This window comes from Myodes glareolus, chromosome 10, assembly GCF_982192425.1.
Source record: "Myodes glareolus chromosome 10, mMyoGla1.1, whole genome shotgun sequence".
Lineage (NCBI taxonomy): Eukaryota > Metazoa > Chordata > Mammalia > Rodentia > Cricetidae > Myodes > Myodes glareolus.
In genome coordinates this window covers 32599406-32621942 of record NC_142035.1, presented here as the reverse complement: position 1 = coordinate 32621942, position 22537 = coordinate 32599406, and the positions used below count along the sequence as shown (strand labels likewise).

Genomic DNA, 22537 nt, shown 5'->3' with positions numbered 1-22537 from the left:
TGGGATTTATAATTACCTTCTACTACTCACTCTGTGTTTCTTCCATCCTCAGCAGGTCTTGGCTCTTTTTCTGGCAGAGTGACTCATACCTTCATTCCTGAAGGGTCCATGCCCTTTGTTATCCTGCCTGGTTTAGGCTGTTGCTGTTTCCCATTGACTTTAATCACAGAACATAGCACCAAGAGATGCCCTAAAGAATCTCCTGCACTCCAGACATAATCCTTCTTACCTCCATTGTGGAGAAGCAATGCCAGTTGCTCTTAGTAATCTGGATCCATCACCCCCTTAACACTGCTTTTCCTTTCTTACTCTGTTGGCATAGAGCATCAGCAGTCCAAAGTGTCTCAGGAAAAGTCTGAACTTCCAACTCAATGGAATGTTTGTTGTGACTCCTGGCAGGAGTGCTCCCTCTCCGGAACCAAAACTTCTAGGCCAGGAGAACTTAAGGTCATAGGAACAGGAGGCAAAAATTTTCCTGCTGGGTCACTAGGGGTGATAATGGAACTATTCCTTTTCCATCACTCGATTCCTGGACCCATGGACCCTGGCTATGGGAGAAACTGTACCATATATTTTACACTGATTTAAAGCATGTACTGCCTTCTGGAGAACCCTGCCCCAGTTTTCCAGGTGACTGTCACATACTTGGCTCTGTAATTGTGTCTTTAAAATACCATTCCTTCTTTCTATCAGACCAGTTGCTTCAGATAGTGGTGAACATGGTAAGGCCAGTGGATTTCATGATTGTGGGCTTGTTGTTGCATGTCTCTGGCTATGAAGTTAGTTCCTTGGTTAGAAGCAGTAATGTGTGGAATACCATGTCGGTGTATAAGGCATTCTGTAAGTTCATGGAATGGTGTTTTTTTTGCAGAAGTATTGCATGCAGGAAAGGCAAATCCATAACCAGAATAAGTATCTACTCCAGTATGGACAAACCATTGTCCTTTTCATAGAGGAAGTAGTCCAATGTAGTCAGCCTGCTACTAGGTTGCTGGCTGATCACCCCAGAGAATGGTACCGTATCTGAGGCTCACTTCGAGCTGCTCTACGGCATCCCTGCATCCGTGCTCTGAATGTGCAGCTCCCTAGTGATGGATGCCACAGAATGATTTTGTGTGCATGCATTTCAAATGCTTACCCTTCACCCATGTGACCTTTCTGGTGAGGTTTCTATTTAGATCTTTTCTGCCTCCTTTTACTCAGGTTGCTTATGTTAGTTTGACTTGAAGCAAATCACGGGCACCTGTTATTTTTCTAATCGAAAATGTTAACTTGGTATCAGACTATTAACTAAAGTTCAAAGTCTACGCTAAAATAAAGACCAATTCAGGAATAGCTTCTGCCATTGATTGCTCCATAAGCAGGCGGTGTGGCGAGAGGCAGGACTTCAAAGTTTGCGTTTTAAGGGCCTTTGTTTCTTTCCTTTCTTCCGCTGTGGCCTCTCCTGTGTCTGCTCCATCTGCAGTTGGCTTTTTATCACATTGGCATGGCTGCAGCATTCTGGGCTGACATCCATGTAGCACCACGGTGGGAAGGTAACAGGCTAATCGTGTGCTTTGGATCCCAAAGGCCCGCAGCGGAGGCTCCTCATTCATCTAATAGAACACGCAGCATCAGCTGTGTGCTTGTGCCAGTTCTAACCCAGGTGCTGGGGAAACATAAGTGACCCAGACAGACGGAAGTCCTGACTCTCATGGGGTCTGCATTCTAGCCAGACAAGGAAGACACGAGTAAAGGAGAGAGATGAACTAGATAGTGGGTACATGAGGAGAAGCAAGACGAGTACAGCGTGTGGCTAAGTGCCGGATGGGGAGGGATCGCTATCTTCACAAGGTGCACGGGAGAGGTGGCCTTGAGCAAAGGCACAGTGGAGGTGAAGAGGGAGTCTTGCGGGCATGGCAAGGGCACAAGTCCCCGACACGTTTTCTTTTTATATCATGGTTTTTTGCTTCCCTTCCCTTGACATTTGGAATGGCTTGCTCCTGCTTTTACGTTGGGTTACTTTAAATTTCATGACCCCATGTTCTGGTCCCCTACCTAATTTCCTTCTTTGTCCCCTGGGAAATTATATTTGTTTCTATCATCCGCCCTCTGGCCATGCTGGTGAGCACGGACACAGATAACTCATCTGCTTGTTAGGGAGGGCTACCTCTTCTGTCAACAGATCCCACACCCCGTGCTCCCTCTCATTTTATTATGGTACCTTATGGGTCTTTAAATGAAAACATTTCACTTGTATACTAATTACCAAGTTGTTTCCAAAGGTAGCCCTGGGTTTTATGTCATATTACAGATTGCTTTCTTACATTTCCTGGCTTGCCCATTCTTAACTTGCCTGCTGGTCTTTCTTCTTATTCCATCATCAATGCAGGGCACATCTGGTTGACCCAGTAGCTCATTCCCTCTTGCTACCTTTCCATGCTGTGCTTTTCTGAAATCTGACATTTTTCCTTCGGGAAGATATAGCAGACTTACTCATCCAACTCGTATTTTTGTGCTAGAAACACTTCACTTCTTGGCTAGGTCGTACAGCCATTGTCAACATTACTCAGTAAATATAGATGGCCTTCAGTGGTCCGCCTCTGAGAGATTCTGCCCTTCCATATATTTGTCGTATTTGCTTTTCTGTGAGTGGCTCCTACTTGCTTTGTTGTCATTTTTTCCTGTGATGTCACCATCTTACTCATTTCAGGCTCGCGTTATCATGGCCAGTGTATGGTTGTGTATGGTGATATCAAATCTGTCCTTTGTTCCTTGTGCCATTAATGGGCTTTGTTGAGTAGAATGCAATAGCAAGTTTGTTTGTTGGGGCCATTTTTGTTTGGGGCATGATTGCTGTCTTGTTTGAGTATGGCTCACAGTGAAGTCTTGATGGTTGTGAAGCTGTGTGATGACATTCGGCGAGGCTCAGGTCACCTATTCTTGTTTACATCTTTTGTGTCCCTTGACTGGCACCAAATTTGCCCAATTTCCTATGAGACAGTAACTGGAAAGGCACATAAATATGTAGTTTCTAAAAGCCTTCATTCAGTTTGGAGTTAAAAAGGATACATGATAAATCTTTTTTTTTTACTTTTCATACATCATTTTCTATTTTTTAAGTGTATAGTCAAACTGAATACCTCAAATTCTGACTTTTAAGGCCAGATTTGCTTTCATTTTTATTTTATTTTTAAGGAGATGGACAGAACATCTTGTGGTGAAGCAGGTTACCAAGACTGAAAAACATGCAGTACCCAATGTGATAGATAAGGGAAATCTCCCACTTTGAGTCAGGGCGCCTAAAAATTGTTTTTGAACCCTGAAGAAAAGAATAGTTGCGATCATTATAGTCACTGAGTATGCCGCTGCCTCTGGAAAGGTCGTGTAAGTCAGAAACAGAACAGAACAACCCAAGTGTTCTCCTTCCAAGTTGTACATAGCCAGGCTGAAAGAATAGGCCCTCGATAGTGGTCTTAATGAGAAGGAGAAGGCTCTCGGAGCTTATGGAGAGTCGAAAGTAGAATGACTCGTAGGCACATCCAGTGAACCACTGTCTTCTGCAGCCCTGGGGACACTCCAGATGTTTCAGAGCCTTTTGCGACTGGTTGACTGAATGAACCATTTTTAGTAATGTCAACTTAATGATTGAGTTTTAGGCAAATGCATTTTAATTGGGAGTTTGCTCACTTTTCATGTTTTCTAAATGCTGCGGTCAGTTTTTGTATAGAAGTGATTAGGATGTGCACCCATGACACACTTTGTTTCCTTCCTGCCAGTCATAGCCTCCCATCTCATTCCAGTTAAAGCCAAAACAAACGGGCCACCTGCTGTTTCCAGAACCAGAAGCAGAAGCAATGCAGAGGCCCTAAATCTATCTCCGCTTATTTTTCTGTTTTGAGTCAGGGTCTCACTATTAGCCTACCCTGGCCTGGAACTCCCAGTCTTCCAATCTCAGCCTTCTGAATACAGATGTGCACTCTGCACTCCTCCCCCTCCTCCTTCTCTCCCTCCTCCTTCCTCCCTCCTCATCTTCCTAAGTTAAAAACTTTTGTAAAATAGCTCTCGGGGGGCCTGGAGATAGCAGTCAATAAAGTGTTTGTGGCACAAACACTGGCTAAATCCCCAGAATCCAAGTCAGATGATCCCAGCTCCGGGGAGGCAGAGACAGCAGTGGTCAAGGCCTAAAGGCCAGCCAGGTCAATTTAACTGCTGAACTTGGTACCAGTGAGAGACCCAGGCTCAAAGGAGGTAAATGATGATCCTGAGGGATAAATATAGGCAGGCATGTGAAACAGCTCCACCCATGAAAAATACACTGTGAGTGTATTAGTAATTTTAATTTTTCTAATAGACACTTTAATGTACAAATTTAAACTAGGTAAAACTAAATTTCAGTATCTATCATATAACCTATTACATAAAAAACTTTGTTTCAATGTATGATCAGTATGAAAGCATTGAACTGTTTTGTAGTCTTGTTTGTACCAGTGAATCAAAACCCAGTTAACATTTAGAGTACCTATAAAGTTTGAGTAGCCACATTCCAAGCAACTAGAGAGTCCTGTGTCAGGCAGAGTTGCTCTTGCCCATCCTTCCTCCTGCTGAAATTTTAGGAACACATAAAAATTCTCAAGTGTTCCTCTTTGCTGGATATAAATAACAGTCACGTGAACTTCTTGGTGTAATGCAAAATGGCTGTGTCACTCAATCCAATGTCTCTGGACAGAGGAGAGAAATGATGTTTGTGATTTGTGACACCTGAGAAAAAACTCCAAGTCCCACTGAGCCCTTACTCAGTGCCACTGGAGGCTAGGAGAAACCCTGGCTTTCAGAGTAGGCCATGGTGTGGCCTGAGCTGGGAGCTGAGAGCTGGGAGCTGGGAGGAAGGTATTTGTACTGGCCAGTTTTACAACAACCGGACCCAAGCTAGAGTCATCAGAGAGGAGGGAGAGTGAGTGGAGAAAATGCCTCCATAAGATCAGGCTGCTGGCAGGGTGCCACTCCTAGGCTGGTGACCCTGGCTTCTATAAGAAAGCAGGCTGGGTAAGCCATAAGGAGCAAGCCAGTAAGCAGCACTCCTCCATGGCCTCTGCAGAAGCTCTTATCTCCAGTTCTTGCCCTCGTTGAATTCCTGTCCTGACTTCTTTCATTGATGAACAGTGACATGGAAGTCTCTGACAAATAAACCCCTTCTTCTCGGAGTTGCTTTTGGTCACTGTGTTTCTTGTCAGTAACAGAAACCCTAACTATGACAATTATTCGTATTCATTTACTTTCCTGGCTCCTGCTGCACACTTTATAAATGCAGCACTTATCATAGTCAGAAAGACGGGCCATTAGCATGGGATGCTCTGACTGTTTCCACCCAGGCTATGTAATTCATTCCCTTGACAGCTGCTGTCCATCAGGAGCTGTTCTAGCCATAGCGTTGCAGCAGAGGCAGGAATTTTGTCTTTGAACTCATAGTCTAATAGATGGGAAGGAATGGCACCCAAAGCAAAGAGAAGGGTAGAAGTGCCCAGAGAGAAGTAAGGCAGGGAGTGCGCGGGGTCAGAGCTAGGTGGCATAGCTCCTACAGTGATGTCTGTATACACCATTGGCATCCAGGTAGCTCCGGGTTCACTGGGCTGAGAGGTGAGGGTTTCAGGTGAGAAATGATGAGGGCGCACAAGGGCTGAGTTTGGGGACTAGTACGGAGTCTGAAAGGTGAGTCAGGGAAAGAAAGAAGCCCACAATTTGGAGACAGGTTAGAGGTGTGAGATTCAGAGAGAGTGTGAAGAAAAGACCCAGGAGAGGAGGCTGGTCAGGGAGTCCTCGAAGCCACTCTGTGATTTTTGCTTGTCACTCAAGCGCAGTGGGCGAGATAACTGATGTTCTCACCCAGGGTCTGTGAATGGAGTTGAGGTGGAAAATCACACCCTTGATTTTCACAAAGCTGTACGTGAAATCCAGCATCTCCTTCCATTGTGAAAGGAGGCGACAATCCACAGTGGTGTCGCCAGCCCCTGCTGCTTCCTCCTCGTTTCCCTTCAATATTGCAGTTTCAGATATCTGCAGTTGTCACTCATTACTTATGCTCACCAGTGCAAAAAATTATAGTAATCAATAGACCCCCGCTTAATCACAACGATTTAAGTTCACCTGTTGTCATTCTCTGTGTCTTGACAGTATTCTGAGAAGAGCCTCAGGCATAAGAGGTCATGAACTCCGTTGTTACTGGGATTAGTGTTGTAGAGTCACGTGCTAGGACTCAGGATTTTAGAGGCATCACCTTGGCATCTCCATTGAGGATGGGTTGGGGGAGCGAGGAGGAGCACGCTGAGACATGGGTGCTGCTGTTGTCGCATCCCAGCGGTGGAGTAGGGATAGCCGGGGTGAGCGATGGAAATGGTTGGAGTCAGGTGTATTTTACAGGGCCAGCTCATCTGCTGTGTGGCTGAGATGGGCTATGCAAGAACGCCGAGAGGAAGCTGGTGATTTGGGCCTCAGCTGCTGGAATGCGGAGCTGCTGCCCACTCGGAAGGGAAAGGGGCCGCGGATGCCAAGTGTGCTGACGTTGAGGCAGTAGCATCCTTCAGATTAAGCTTATCCAAATTTTGTACAATATTTCACATCAGTTTCTATTAATTTTCACTTCAGGAACCTGAAACTGTTTTGGCAGAAACTTGGTGACTTGGCATTGTTCTCTACTGAGATTTTACTTTATCAAATAAAAGTTATTTTTCTCATAGGGACTTCAGCCTTAAGTGCTAGTTCATCTGCTGTTTATGTAACCACATCATTTTGGTTTGACTATTAGTTGCCATTGCCATTTCCTTCTTTTCCTTTTTCACTTTCTTTGATATTTCATACATACATACACATAGACTATCATGCATAAAATAATAGCTTATTGAGATGCAATTAATATAGCATAATGTTCTCACTTAATTGAATAATTTAGTGGTTCTTAGTAGATATACAAGGTTGTGCACCCATTACCTCTGTCTATTTTCATTTTTTGTCACCTCTAAGCCTACCCACGCCCATTGAATAGTCAACTGGTTACCTTGTCCCCACAGCTGACTGGTGTCCTTTCTACCTCTATAGACTTGCCTCTTCTGGACCTTTCATAGAAATAAAACAGCAAAATGTATAGTGTTTTGCACATGACCTTTGTCACATGTAACATACCTTATCACTTCATTACCTTCCGTGGCTGAATATTTCACTATGTACATTTGCTATGTTCTAAGCATGTATCAGTTGATGGACATTTAGGTTTTCCTTTGGGGTGTTGTGACTAAGGTGTTATGGACATTTTGTAGGACATTGTTTTCATTTCTTCTATTTCCCTAATACATTGGCCTTTTTTTTTAAACATTTGCACCTTTAATCTATCAGAACTAGATTTTTGGGCAAACTGTCTATATCAGAGCCAAGTTCTCACCTTTGTCTTAAAGATCGCTTATAATTATGATTGAGGTGATAGTAATTGATCAGGTTTTAACCAGATCATTGTGTACACACACACACACACACACACACACACACACACACACACACACATCTCCTTGCAAATAAACCATTTTGTTTATAATATGTAACCATGCATTACAATTTAAGCACAGATGTATGTTGTATGAGGCTGCTTGTTTGTTTCTGGCTTCTCAGCCCCGAAATAACCACATAGAAACTGCATTAATTAAATCACTGCTTGGCCTATTAGCTCTAACTTCTTATTGACTAGCTTTTACATCTTAATTTAGCCCATTTCCATTATTTTATATTTTATCATGAGGCTTGTGGCCTACTGGCAAGGTTACAGCATGTCCATCTCCAGTGGTGGCTCCATGGCTTCCCCCTGACTCTGCCTCCTTTCTTCCAGCATTCAGTTTAGTTTTCCCCGCCTAGCTCTATTCTTCCCTATCACAGGCCTAAGACAGTTTTTTTTATTAACCAATAGTATTCACAGCATACAGAGGGGAATCCCACATCAGATATTCACCACAATTAAGAGTTAATTAAGTTAGAATTGTTTATTATTAAGAAGAGCAACATTGATCTGTTTAGTAATAAAACTAAGTAGAGAAAGCAAGATATAGGGTTATTTATATGATGCACAGGCCCATTACAAAATAAAAATATGGAACTTGTCTGGCTGTGAGGGAGCAAAATTTTCTTTATGTGGGTTGACTGTTCCAATCCTTGGCACACTCTACCCCAAGATAAACTAAAATTCTTTTATTTTATTAAAATAAAAACAGCATGGGTAAGGTCACCAACCATATGTAGCATGACACTGCTTACCAAGGGAGGGAGCCATGACCAGAGAGACTTCACAAAGTCATGCACCCTATCCTCAACTTCCTCCATGTCTATGCCCCATCCCCCACTTCAAGTCAACAATGGCTTTAGCCACATCTTTGCTGCACCCTTCACATGGTTCTCCATCCAGTGTCCAAGGTAGATCTTGGTTGTCACTTATTTACAAAGAGAGGCGTTAGTGAGGATGGGGTGGTGAAGTAGGGAGCAGGTGGGAGGAGACTCAACAATGAACAGACAGGAGGAGGTGAGAATCAAGTATAAGTCATGGCCCCTAACCCCTAGACATGCTCTTTTGTCTCACTAAACTTCGCTTGAAGACACAAAATTACAGATGAACATGTTAAGAGTCCTAAGATGTCGACCTCAGAGAATCAAGCTCCAAGGATGGAGACCCTTTACTACGTGCAACTTTGGGTGGCTCTGTAGGGAGCATTCACAGAAAGCCAACCCCAGGCACTGTAATTTCTCCAGCATAAAATATTTCTTTCGTTTTTAATTTGGGAGAGATTGTAAGAGCCCGAGGACCAGAAAGTCTGCAGTGAGATCATGTTTCCTAGAAATGATGGAAGCTACATCCATGGATCTCGACAATATGGCTGCTTAAATAAGACCTGCACAATGAAGATGCCAATAGTCAGGCTATTATGGAAGGGGGAAATGTCAAAGGTTCCTCCCCCCAGATAAAGAGCTACAGTCTACTCATTAATGACTGCTGAGAAGAGAGAATTAGCCTCTCCCAGGGCTGAGCCCCTAATTGGTTATCCAATTCCAAGTGGTCATCCCTAAAATCATACACATACACACAATACTAAATGGACTCAACAGACCATATTTATGTATCTATGTATTTGTACGTATGCATAAAAGCAACAAAAAAGTGGCAGTGAATTTGAGAGTGAGCAACTGTGTTTGGAGGTACACAGAATGGGTGGGAGGGAGGAAAGGAAAGGGGAAAAATTATGTAATAATTTTAAATTTGGGGGCTGGAGAGATGGCTCAGCGGCTAAGAGCATTGCCTGCTCTTCTAAAGGTCCTGAGGTCAATTCCCAGCAGCCACATGATAGTTCACAACCATCTGTAATGAGGCCTGGTGCCCTCTTCTGGACTGCAGAAAGAATACTGTATACATAATAAACAAATAAAAAAATAATTTTAAATTTGTTTTTTTAAATTTGGGAGAGGCATTTTAACTCTCTGTACGCAATGTGAAATAAAGTATGCTGAACATTTTAAATCATATGTGCTAAATTATATGTATTTGCTAGATGGTGGTGGCTCATGCCTTCAATCCCAGAACTCAGAAGGCAGAGTCAGGCAGATCTCTGTGAGTTTGAGGCCAGCCTAGTCTACAGGAGCTAGTTCCCGGACAGGCTTCAAAGATACAGAGAAGCTGGTCTCAAAAAACCGAAAAAAAAAGTATTTAAATTATATATACTTAAATTGTAACTTCATGTTGTCATTGGTTTGTAGTATCAATGATTTTTTTATTTTATTCTTTGTACTTTTTGCTTACTTTTAGGTATTCTTGAATGAGGAGAGTTATTTTTATACACTTTTATTTATGTAACCTCAATGTTACATAGATAAACATTATCAGATATTATTTTATGTAAGTGTGATGTTATTTTAGTACTATAATCAAGAAATCTATCTCTGTTCTTGTCCAGGTCCATTAAGATAAGATTAGCCAGTTTTGTGGATACTGCCGGTGTTGAAAATCTTGTCAGCACCCTTGTGCTGAGTAGGAAGATACTGGATGATTTCAGCCAGTACACTGAGGCTTGTAGAGATCCCGTAAGTACTGCTGGTGGCTGCTGTAGCCTCATTTTCCTGGGCCTTAGGGACCATTATGACCCATGAAGGTTTGGGTCTGAAGCTTCCTTGAGCATCACTTAGAGAATCCTGTTGGGGGTGAGGAACATCAGAGGTGGGGTGAGGGGTTGACATATCCGCCTGTCATCACGGAATGACAGCTTAGGAATCCATGATATCTATGATGAAAAGTGTGATGCCATGAACTGGGTCAATGATTGGGAAATCTGGGTAGCTTGATGAGTCGGTATTTTCTAGTTAGCATTGCGCAGTGTTACCAAAGCATATGTGAGTAAACGTGTAAGAGTCAGTTAAAACAAACGCTTGGGTTTTAGCGCAATAGTGCATACAGTGTCCATCAGTAGGGTTGTCGGATGACGCATTGCAGCTAGCTCCAGGCACTACTAGCTGTGGAGTCTCAGAGGACAGTCACAATTCCCTGAAAAGATGCCTGCACACTTGTCTTTTCTAACTATATGTTGTGAAGACAGATGAGATTTTTTTCGTATGTTTGCAGCAAGCAGCATATTGCAGCAGGTTGACTACGGAAACTGATGTGCAGACTCTGCCGTCCACTAAGCCAGATCAAAGAGATTTGCAAAAACGGAAAGCGATGTCACTCGAAATATTTGTGTTTAGGAAAATACAAGGTTTATTTTGCTGAAAAAAATATGATTTATATATATATATAAATTGTTTTACATAAACTATATATTTTATGTAAAAATAAAATAAAATCATTATTGCTTTTAAATAAAACAGCTAGTTTAAAATTTCATTTTACTAATGAATTTTAAAAGCCAATTCATGTCTTTTCAGTTTTAATTTTCAATAGGAGTTTCTTTGGAGTCCTCACTGAGTTGATGTCCTGAGGTCATACAAGTTGGGAAGCCCTGGGGTAGAAGCGGGTTCTGTGTAAAAGGTACTGAGGTTTGAATCGTGGACTCATGCCTTATGAGCTCACTGACCCGGTTTCCTATGCCTTGTTATCTTGTAAATAAAATAGATGGGATGATAATTCTCACCTCAGAGCGTGGGGCTGAAGACGGAGCGAGCCGTGAGTGTAGTGCCTGGGAGTAAATGTTGCTGAGTGTTGGTTCTGTTACCGTGGTGACTGCAGCTGAGGCTGGTGGCTGCATCCCAGTCATGGATGCCCCAGCGGCTGATTTCAGAGACCTTGGTAGTGATGGTCTCCAGGGTCTTAACATAATGCACCTTTCCTTTGCAGGATGGAACAGCTCTGCAGGTGTTTGTAGCTGAAGTTGCGAATCAGATAGTTGGCATTGCGGTGGTCAGAATGGAAACGGTAAGTTAGGAAGCGGCCACTGTGATTGTGACTTGCTTGATTGTGAGTGACTCTCTAGATCATGAATCATCCAGCACATAGTGCCTCTTTGAAGGTTTTAAACTTAACATGAATGAATCCTGTCCCTAAAGTGTTTGGTCATGAACCCGTCTTCCACTTGGCAGCCTTTCGAGACTTTCTCTTTTTTTAAGTTAAAAATGTTTGAAATTGTCCGATGGAGTCCTGTGCACCTTTAATCCCAGCATAGAGACAGGTGGGTTTCTGTGATTTTGAGGCCAGCCTGGTCTACAGAGGGAGTTCAAGGACAACCTGATCTACATAGTGATACCCTGTCATGGAAAAAATGAACAAAGAAAACAGAACACACACACACACACACACACACACACACACACACACACGGAATATTGCAGACATGAAAAGATTCTCATTCCTAAAATTTTAATAAACTCCCATGTAGCACAAATTCTAATTGGTCTTAATGATAAAAAGCCAGAGTAAGCTATCTGGGGGTGAAAGCAGAAGGATCAGGGAAGCAGTGGGGCAGCTACGAGAGTTCTTACCTCTGTCAGTGCTTAGACCAAAGGGGCAATCCTGTCCTCGGACTGTCTCCTCAGACTGCATTGAGTTCCTTTCTACTCCTGCCTTATATTCCTCTATCTGCCCAACCATATTACTCCTGTCTCCACCTCCCTCATGCTGGGACTAAAGGCGTGTATCCCTACTGCTGGGTTCATCTTTGTGTGAGCTCTGTTTCTCTTTTAGACTGGATCAATTTAGCCCAGGGTGGCCTTGACCTCACAGAGATCCGTTTGCCTGCCTCAAGAACTGGGATTAAAAGTGTGACCACCACTGCCTGACCTCTGTGGTTAACTAGTGTGGCTAGTTCTGTGCTCTGATGCTCAGGCAAAGTTCATTTGTTAGATCATAAAATATCACCACACGCCCACCATCAAAATAATAAAACAACAACAACAGCAACCGCAACAACCTATCCCACGGCTGTCACCAAAGGATGACTCCTATAGTTGGTCACTCATCTTTGTTAGCATCCTTCTTCTGCATTCAGTTACGTGTGTGTGTGTGTGAGAGAGAGAGAGAGAGAGAGAAAGAGAGAGAGAGAGAGAGAGAGAGAGAGAGAGAGAGAGAGTGTTGCCAGTGGGTATGCCATTTTATATTTTTTTTTCTATTTTTTTCTATTTTTGCAGTTGTTCCAATACATTTATTACTTAGTAGTTCTTTCTTCTTCTTCTTCTGTTGACTTAAAATACTGCTTTCATATTTATTAATTTTCTATATTTCTGTGTCCATTTTACATTCTATCCCATGCTATGCATTTATTTTTTGATACCCATTATATTATCACGTCTTTAAAATAACTTTGAAAAATTTTCATGTGTATAGGTATCTGCCGGCATGTATGTCTGTTTACCATGTGCATGCCTGGTGTCCTCTGAGGCCAGGAGAGGGTGTCAGATCCCTTGGGACTGGAGTTACAGTAAACCACTATGTGGGTGCTGGGGTCCTCTGGAAGATCAGTCAGTGCTCTTAAGCATTGAGCCATCTCTCCAGCCCTTACTTCTGGATATTTAGTAGCAGAGGATGCTTTCATTGGTCTTCTTTGGGTTTGTTTGTTTTATTGAGATACGGTCTCAGATAGCTCATGTTGCTCAGGCTAGCCTTGTATTTACTATCTTGCCATGAAAGCGAATGTGAACTTGGACTCTTAATCCTCCTGCCTCCAACTCCCAAGTGCTGGCATTGTAAGTCTCTCACCACAGTCGGCTCTCATTTGCCTTCTTTATCTAAATTTTCTTAGATATGTCTCCCTTCGGGTCAACTTTCTAATACTGACCATGAATTGGCTATGCCTGTGTGAATTATAAAAGCAGTTTGTTTTCCTCCTAGCAATCCAGCTTTCTGTATTGTTCAATTCCAGGTTCTTTGGTAATTTGTTTCATACATGCTTTTGGGTTAGTGATACAGTTTGAAGACAATATAAGTTTGTCCCCTAAAGATACACACTTGTAAGCTTTTCCCAGCACGACAGCATCAAGTGGTGGGGACTTTAAGAGGTTATTGGGAAGTTGATGGGTCATTGAGGGTACTGCCTGTGAAAAAGATTAAGTAGTTCATGTGCGTCCTGGTCAGTTAATAAAAGTGAATTGATGCATGGGTGTTTTGTTCCTTGGTTTCTCTTTCTTCTCTGGTATTATGGTTTAAGGAGCCAAGGGTTCTGGTAATTCGCATGTCTTTAGGTCCAGTAGGGTATTCCCTCTGAGGTTTGGGGGCCTAGGGGAACCTAGATCTGACCTGGCATCTGGTAAAGTGGAAGTCTTCTTCCAAAGTTGTAGACCAGGATATGGAGAGGGGGTGGGGGGATTGGCACAGTGTGTGTAGTCTGGGGTTGTTGATTAGGCTTAAAGGGGTTTTGTGGGCAGTGGGCAGTGTTTCACCTGGGATTCTTAGGACCAGCCTGGCCTCCCTTAAGGTTGCAGGGTATTTGGCCGCTAGTATAGGGCCCAGGGGAGGGTGCAGTTTGGGGTTGTTGGGCAGACTTAAAGGGGTTTTGTGGGCAATGGGCAATGTCTTGCTAAGACCACTTGGGCCTCTGATACAGCTGCCTGGGCTGTGGGCCCTAGCGTGGAGCCCAGGGGATGCAGTGCAGTCTGGTTTGGATGGCAGGCTTTGAGACGTGTTAGAGGGCAGTAGGTGCTGCCTTACCTGGGGTTCTTAATAAATGTATTTCTTATTTGTTACTTGAAAATATCTTCTTGACATGAGTTTTCTGACTTCCTAATTCAGTCTCTGACTATGATTTTAATATATCCAGGCCTTCTTTTGGAATCTCTGTTTCAGAGTTTCTATATTTAACTTCCACGTCTTTCCCTTATTCACTTACAGTTTCTTCTTGATAACAAATTATGTTGTGAGCAAGATGTCTTTCGGGAGCCTGTGAGGGCGTTACATTGGTTTGGAAAGTTCTCCCCTGTCATGTGAATTATCCCTTTCCTCACTGTGGCAAGTCATGTTTCTCCCCTCTTGTCTGTCATATTAGTGTCTCACAAGTCTGTGTCATGAGTGAAAGATTGAATCGCCAGTGTGGGGGGCTGGCAAGGATGTGACTCTCCACTTCTTCTCCACTGCTACTGGCAGGGCTGCCCACCTGACCCATTGGGAGGTGGCCATCCATTCTTTCACTTCCGCTTGTACTCTGGGATGTAGTAGCCATAAGCAGGCAGGAACCCCAGTGTGGACCCAGATAAGAAGGTTTTAACCAAGCCATAAAGTTTCCTCTCACGGTAGCACTGCCTTATACGCTTGCCTCTCTTCTACCCCAGTATTCTTTTTCGAAAATTTAAATTAAAAAAATCTAAATAAAAAATGTTCTTGTTATTTAAGGGACTTGGGATGAGAGTAAAATTAGATGCACGTGGCCCATCTGCTGTTTTGAAGTTAATGACCCCCATTAGCTCCCTGCCTTTTCCTTTTCAATGATTTCTCAGTCTTGCCTATATCACTCTTTTTATTTTATAATGAGCAATGTTTCCTTGGTAATTAAAGTCTTGTGGTATAAAAGCCATTACAGGGTCAATGAAGATTGAAAGGCTGCCAGAATTGCTCTGGGTGCCACCACTTGCTGGGTGGCTGCGATTTCTGCTATAGTTTGGAACAGAAGCTGGGTGCTGGCGGGCTAGGGAGGGGACATTTGTATACATATTGAAAGCTGTCACAGCTTGCTGGTCACAAATTAAGTTGAGTTCTTCATATTCTTCAGTCTCTGTTCCTGAAACTGTTTTTTCATCTGCATTTGGTTTGATTTTTTTCATTTGGTGTGGCTGTTATTTATACTATGTTTGGATTTGCACTCAATAGGTTTACAGTAGAGACTTGTAGGCCATATTTGTCAAACATGAATTTTTCTGTCATTAAAGACAGTCACATGCACTTTGGATTATCCGTCTTCCTACCCTGCTCTCAACAGTGCACGCTAGAGAGGTGAAGGAGGCCAGGCTGAGTACAGTTAGCTCACATGAGTCCTGATTCCTCTGTAGTGTGAAGAGACAAAGGCCCATGAAGACAGGAGCACCATGCCCAGGATTTCCCTCTCTGAGGAAACACTCTTGAGTCCCTTAAATTGCCTCCCATTGCATAAACCCCTTACCTGTCACAGGAGCAGAAGAAGGGATGCCCTGCCAGGGTTCTTTCTTCCCAGCCAAGTTGTGTACTAATGGATATAACTCCAAGATGGGATATTTCTACACTGGCAGGTGGTCGGTAACAAATCCAGGAGACCAGTGAGCCTGTCTACCGACTCTCAGATACTTGTGCTCAGTCACTTGCCCTGACTCGCTGGTTCTTCTCGTGCCCAGAAATGTAACAAGACTGCTATGCCGAACCTGACCCAGCACCTAAGGTTTGCCATGTTGGCAGCAGCCAAAGACATAAGAACAAAATTCTTTAGCATCTTCCACAGACAGATCACCCAAACAAGCACATACTTTCTGTTTTAAAAGAGTCAGTAAGCCAAGCATGGCAGTGTGTGTAAACCTGTCATCCCAGAACTCAGGAGGCTGAGGCAGGGGGATCACTAGTTCTAGGCTAGCCTTGCTCACATAGTGAGTTCAAGGCGAGCTTGAGCTCCCTGAGAGAGACCCAGTCTCAGTAACCAAGGGCTGTGGATGTAGCTCAGGGGTAGAGCACTTGCCAAGCATGCGCAAACTCTCAGCTCAACCCCCAGTACTGCAAACGTAATTAAAGACAAGATGATGAATAATGGAAGAAACACACTTTTTACTATTGCACTTGAAGTGAGTTTTAAAAATTGTGTGTGTGTGTGTGTGTGTGTGTGTGTGTGTGTGTGTGTTTATCCATGTGTGGGTGCATATATATGTGCGTGCATCGGGAAGCAAAAACACAGCCTCAGGTGTTGTTTCTCGGGAGCCGTCCACCTTGTTTTTCAAGAGAGACTTTCAAACTGGCCTGCCATTTGCTGAATGAGGCTGGGTGGCCAATGAGCTCCAGGGATCCTCCTGTCTCCGTCCCCCAAGCCTTGGGATTAGAGTACAGACAGCAGACGCTTTTTTTTTTCCGGTATGGCCTCTGGGGATCAGTTAAGGTCCTCATGTTTGAATGAGAAGATCTTTTCCAAATAAGCTATTCCCCAGCCCCACTTAAGGGACTGTCCCGCATAGCTGTGGATCACAGCATGCACACAGGTACTTGGTTTGAAACATCCTTCCTCTGCCTCTTCCCTAGGATATAGAGTACATCCGATCTCATTATAACATCGAGGATTTCATCTACTTCAGCCACCACCAGCAAGAAGAACATGGGCGCTTGCACCATTTTGCCTTGAACCCTATTTTCCGACACTACACCAAGTTTTTCCTGAAGGAGATCTTCCGCTTAGGCTACAAGTCATGTCTCTACTACCCCATATACCCACAGTTCCGGGACAGTAAGGTAAGAGGCCGGCACGGGCTGCCCCCTCCTGCGCATAGGTGTGCACAGTGGTGTCCCGTACGTGCTGCATCTTGTTTGGTCTTCTCGTGAGGACTTTGACTGTAGCATGCAGCTGAGTCTCCATGGTCCATAGCTGATTAGGTCATTTGCTTCACTGTGGTGAAAGTCCAGGAGGTTTCCAGTCTTCAAAACAATAAGAACCAATGTAGTTAGACAAGGTGGTTGGTTTTCCTATATTGACAAAATGGCAACCGAAAACTCTAGCTGAACAAGACACAAACAGCAAATTATTTCTCATGGTGGGAAGCCAGCATGACCCTGTCATGTTCTTTGAAACAAAGAACCCTATAGAAATGAGTAAGATAAAGTAGTTCCATCCTATAAAATTGGTGTGCTACACAGTGCATTCTGAATAAAATTTATAACCATTTCCATAAAAATAATGGATGAACGGTGGAGATGTACAATTGTAATGGAACTCTGCTATAGGAAATACGTATGCCATTCCATCTAATGCTTGCTGTATTTCCATCGACTAACACAGCAACAGAGACCTACCGTGCACATGTTGCTTATATCCATCCAAATACCAGTTCATCTCACCTCACATCCTCCTCTTAGCCTGCTTTAGCTCAGGAGTGCACGTTTTACCATGTAGGCTGTGCCTTTGCCTTTCCTTTCTCAAGCTGTGTCTCATAGGAGCTACCGATACACACATGTAGACACCTTCACCCACGCATGTACTGTAACCTGGATGTTCCACAAGTAAGTGTGATTTAAGCCTCTGAAAACTGGTCCCTCGGTCACTAACAGTGGTCCCCAGCTTGGTGTGTACTTTCAAGGCGATGGGTTTCAACTTCGAGGTTGAGTAGAAGTTGTCCCTTTAGTTCTGGGTCATGACCTCAAGCTTTTCCACATTCTGCTGAGAGCCCTTGACACTGTCACCCCTTTTCTCAGTGTCCGTGAGGATCTAAGGGGAGTTTTCAAATGCTTGTACTTGCCAAAGTATTTCTCAGACAGTCTGAGTGCATTAGCACGTACACCTATTATAATAGCTATGCCCGTGTATCATCTTAAACAAAAGCCAGCTGGAGGAGTGCCCATGGGAAAGAAGGAAGAGAAACGTGGACAAGAGTTGTCGTGTGCTGTGGACCCTGCTTTCGTGTGGTTTTGTTTTGGTTTGCTGCTTGTCTCCCTGTAAAATGTAGCAGGCCAGCAAGATGATTAACGACCCGGAAGATAACAGTTGTACAGGAAAACCCTGGCCTCAAACAATCTCCTTCACTCTACGCTTGATTGAATACTAACTGTGTGACCTTCCAGGTGTGATATTAAATTCTTAGTTTCTATTTGCCACGCTGCCTGGATATGGCATGCCACGAGCAAAGTGCGCTTGCGTCCACAGTGCAGACATCTTGGGCATTTTATTGCGTCCGTGTGGAGTTAGGGACATGCTGCTTGGGAAGCCGCAAAGCACACTTGGGAACACTCTCCTCAGTCACACTGCCAGTTGATTCACACAGAAGACAAGAGTAAGACGCCGTCCCAAGTCATTTGAGTGAGAATTCCCAAATTCTGCCCCAAGGCCTCTAGCAGTGAAATTGAGCTGCTTGTATTTCACTATGGCAGTGGCTCTCTCTTTACCTCATGCAAGCATCTCCATCAGGACATAGACCAGTGGTTCTCAACCTGTGGGTCACGACCCCTCTAGGGATCAAATATCAGCTATTTTGCATGTCAGATATTTACATGACGATTCATACTAGTAGCAAAATTACAGTTATGGAGGAGCAATGAAAATAATTTTATGATTGAGGGGTCTCCACAACACGAGGAACTGTATTAAAGGGTCACAGCCTTAGAAAGGTTGCGGACAACGGACATAGACATTCACAGACATGCAAACCGCACACTGGCCAGGGTTTCCTGGGTTCTGGTTTTCAGTAACATGTGAAGTCAGGGTGTGAGGTGCAGTGGTGAAGGATTTTTGAAAGCTCTTCTGTCTGGGCAGTGGTGGCGCATGCCTTTCATCCCAGCACATGGAAGACAGAGGCAGGTGGATCTCTGTGAGTTTGAGGCCAACCTGGTCAACAGAATTAGTTCCAAGACAGCTAGGACTGTTACACAGAGAAATCCTGTCTTGAAAAAACAAAAACAAATAAATGAAAGCTCTCATGGAAGCTGATATAAATGCCCATGGCTACTTTAAAATGGCACACAAGTCATATGCAAACTGTTAGATTTATTAAGATACATCTAATTCTGCTTTACTTTTTTTCTCTCTCTAGCTTCAATTCAATAAGTAGATACATTATTGCCAGTTTGGCTTCTTCACAGTTTTACACTTGAGGGTTGTATTGATAGGTTTTGTGTGTCAACCTGACGCAAGCTAGTGTCATCAGAGAAAGGCGTCTCGGCCGAGGGAAGGCCTCCATGAGATCCAGCTGTATGGCATTTTTTCATTTAGTGATCAATGTGGGAGGTCTCAGTCCATGGTGGGTGGTGCCATCCCTGGGCTGCTGGTCCTGGGTTCTGGAAGAAGGTGGGTTAAATAAATCATGTGTAGCAAGCCAGTAAGCAGCACTCCTCCATGGCTTCTGTACCAGCTCCTGCCTCTAGGTTCCGGCCCTGTTTAAGTTGCTGTCCTGGCTTCCTTCTATTATGATATGAAAGTGTAAGCCAAATAAACCCTTTGCTCCCCAACTTTTTGGTAATAGTTTTTCATTGCAGCAATAGAAACCCTAACTGTGGCAAGGGTAAAATGGTTTCTTGGCCCTGAGTTTCTTTTTCTTTCTTTTGTTTTTTTTTTAATAATTCCCAAGATTTCATAAATGTGAGAGTCACTGTTCTCTGTCAAGTTTTAAAAACTCAATAAAATTAATATTTAAAGCACCGTTGTAAAAATTGTTTATCTCTTTCAACAAGCATAAATCCGGTTCATAACTTCATCACAATACAAATCAAAATCATTCGATCCTCTTCTTGATCCCCACATTCCAGTTTTATTCCTTCATTCTAAGACCCTTATTTCATTTTTTAAAAAAGCCCCAGTGAAGTTGCCTGAGTGCTTTCACATCTGGCCTATGCTGCCCCCTGGGTGGCATTTTTATCTACGTGTGCTAATGCAGCTTGTGCCAGACACACAAAGGTTAACAGGACTCGGATAACACAGCTTAATGGGGTCAAATCAAGCTGATTCACGATCACTATGGAGAAGAATATTCTCCTGGGGGAAATACTTGTACTGAAAAATCCCATAAACCAAACCACTTGTTTATCTGTCATTCCCACAGAGATAGTAATGTAATTACTCTCGTAATTATCTTCATTAGTGTCAGGCATTATCTACAATTCATTCCTCTGCTCGAAGAGTATGTTTGTTTATTTGCTGATTTTTTTTCCCCTCCCCTCTCTGACTTGGCCGAGCGAAGAGTTTTGTATTTGTCAAGCAGTGTGCAGACATCTGCGCTGTGCGCCTCTGACATTCTCTCCCCTAAAGTAGAGATTGCTGCCTTTCAGATCCAGAACTCCTACGCCCACTCCCTGACATCTGCCCTTCATTACTTGGTTCCCGTGCGACCACGACGACAGATTGTCTATCCTCTGGAAAAGCTTGGCATAAACGCCCCATCAAAGGAGGTCTCCAAGGATCAGGTGGGTAGCAGGGCGGCAGGCAGGGAGGCACGGTGCCAGCTCCCGCAGGCTTGGCAGATGGGGTGGCAGCCCTGTCTTCACCGAGCAGGCTGCTTCTTAATTACAGGGAACCTGGCGCTCATACCCTTACAGGCGGCGCCCTGCATGGGCTCCCCGCAGCCTTGCCCTCAAGTGGTTATTTCACCGTAAGCCTAAAGCAGTAGCCACATCCTCCTTCAGAGGATTCAGCAGGGACACCCTGTGTGTTGTTGCTGGTCCTTAGACAAATGAGTGGCCTAGAGCCATCCGCACCCCCAGCATATTTTATCTTCCTTCCCTGTCCTCAGAAGAATCCCCCTTTCAATTGGTTGCTTGCTTTTTAGTCAGTCAGTGGTCTTCTTGCCGTTAGGACAAAGCTGCCAGAGAAATGCCATGTTGGAGGTGTTTCGTCTTAAGCTGGTGTTGATTTTTGTTTTGGATTTCTAATACTTGCATAAAAAACTCCTGTGGGATATCAAAATGAGTAACAGGCTTGTTTATTTTACCCTCCTTGAGGTAAAAACTAGTCCTGGAATGCCTTTATGACCAGACAAGAAAAGGGCCTAGTATCTGTGTGTCAATGTTCATGCATGTGAACACACAGTCAGCTTTTGTGATTGTTGTAATTTAAATGGAAAATGTAAGCTCTCAGTGTTTTGGGTACTTTGAGTTTAAAAGCAAAATATCCTAGTGGCTAAGATTTGCTCTTCCTAAAAGCCAAAAAAGGAGAGTAAAAGTTCGAACATTTCAAACATTAAGTCCAGGAACTGTTCCTCAGAGTTGAGGGATCTCTTCACAGGAACGTATGAATGATGCCCCCAGCTCGGCTTCACACATGGGTGGGGACTACCTACCCCAGTCCAGAGGCCTCAGTTCTTTGGAATTGAGGCTGCTTCAAGTCTGACAGGATCCTTATATTGGTAAAATAACAAAATTTATATTTATTTTCTAACAATTATGCATCCATATTTGAGGAGAGACTAAAAATGAACAGCAGGTTGGTTTGATTTTTTTTTTAGTTTTTATTATGGAAGGTAGTAAGCAGATATAATCATACAGAACATAGTTTCCTATCCCCCCCCACACACACTCCCTGTGATGAGAGACCTCTCCCTTACTGTTTTTCAGATTTCAGTCCGTCATAGTTTTAGCAAAATTAATTCCTGGAAAGATAAGATTGAAAACACAAAGACAGGCAAAATCCAAGTTCAGTTATGTCCCGTTCGATTTTGCAGACATAGAATTACTCTGTTGAATTACTAAAAGCTTCCATGTGCTTAGGTCTTCATAGACCAGTTCACACATGACTTCTTATTGCGAACCACACCTTGAGGAGTGCGGAAATCTGAAGGGGTCTCCAAGTAAGCAGAGACCACACCTGAGGGGACAAATTATGGGGTGGGGGGCAAAGACAGCAGCTGGTGAGCCTGCAGGAGTGGTTTCCAAGGAGAAAAGGGGACGTCTACGTTAGGGTGAGTTGGTAAGGCCTGATGGGACTTGTTAGTCAGTGTAGCCAAATAATGAGTTTTGATTGCTGGACCTTGGCGTTTTGATGATCAGCCTCAGGAATGAGTTAGGCGTAAGGTAGTAGCCACATAAGTGAGTGGACCTTGATGGCTAGCAGGAATGTAATCTAATGGTTTAGCAAGGGAGAGGGCAGTGGGAAGAGTAAACCTGCTTACACCATGTTTGTAGTCCTGGGGCCCGTGATAGATCTCTTAAAACTCTCCATATACACAGCACCCGGAGACAGTCATTTTCTATTCTTGGCCAGTTGGTATCTTCCTTCTCCCCACTTGCTTCCCCTTCCTCCAGTATCATCTGGAAGCAAACACCATGGGCAGATTCTTCATATTACCAGTATGTGGGCATGTTCTTAATGTCAGGGTCCACTGCACTCTGAAGGTGAGATATACAGGGGCCCACAAGGAGGACCAGGGCCCTGTTGCATTGGGACATCCTGGAACCAGACATCAAGCTTGGTGTAAAGAT

The 22537-nt window shown here is 43.7% G+C and overlaps 1 protein-coding gene across 3 annotated transcripts in view; it reads left to right on the top strand.

The window, feature by feature from the left end:
* Positions 1–22537, top strand: part of Cfap61 (cilia and flagella associated protein 61) — a 290445-nt gene that overhangs the window by 93763 nt on the left and 174145 nt on the right. For 2 of the 3 annotated variants that reach the window (XM_087911142.1, XM_087911143.1), the window contains exons 14-17: positions 9957–10083; positions 11330–11407; positions 16667–16873; positions 20393–20527. In XM_087911142.1, coding sequence (XP_087767268.1) covers positions 9957–10083; positions 11330–11407; positions 16667–16873; positions 20393–20527 — 547 coding nt within the window. The remainder of the gene's footprint in view (positions 1–9956; positions 10084–11329; positions 11408–16666; positions 16874–20392; positions 20528–22537) is intronic. The other variant, XM_087911144.1, reaches the window with a different exon arrangement.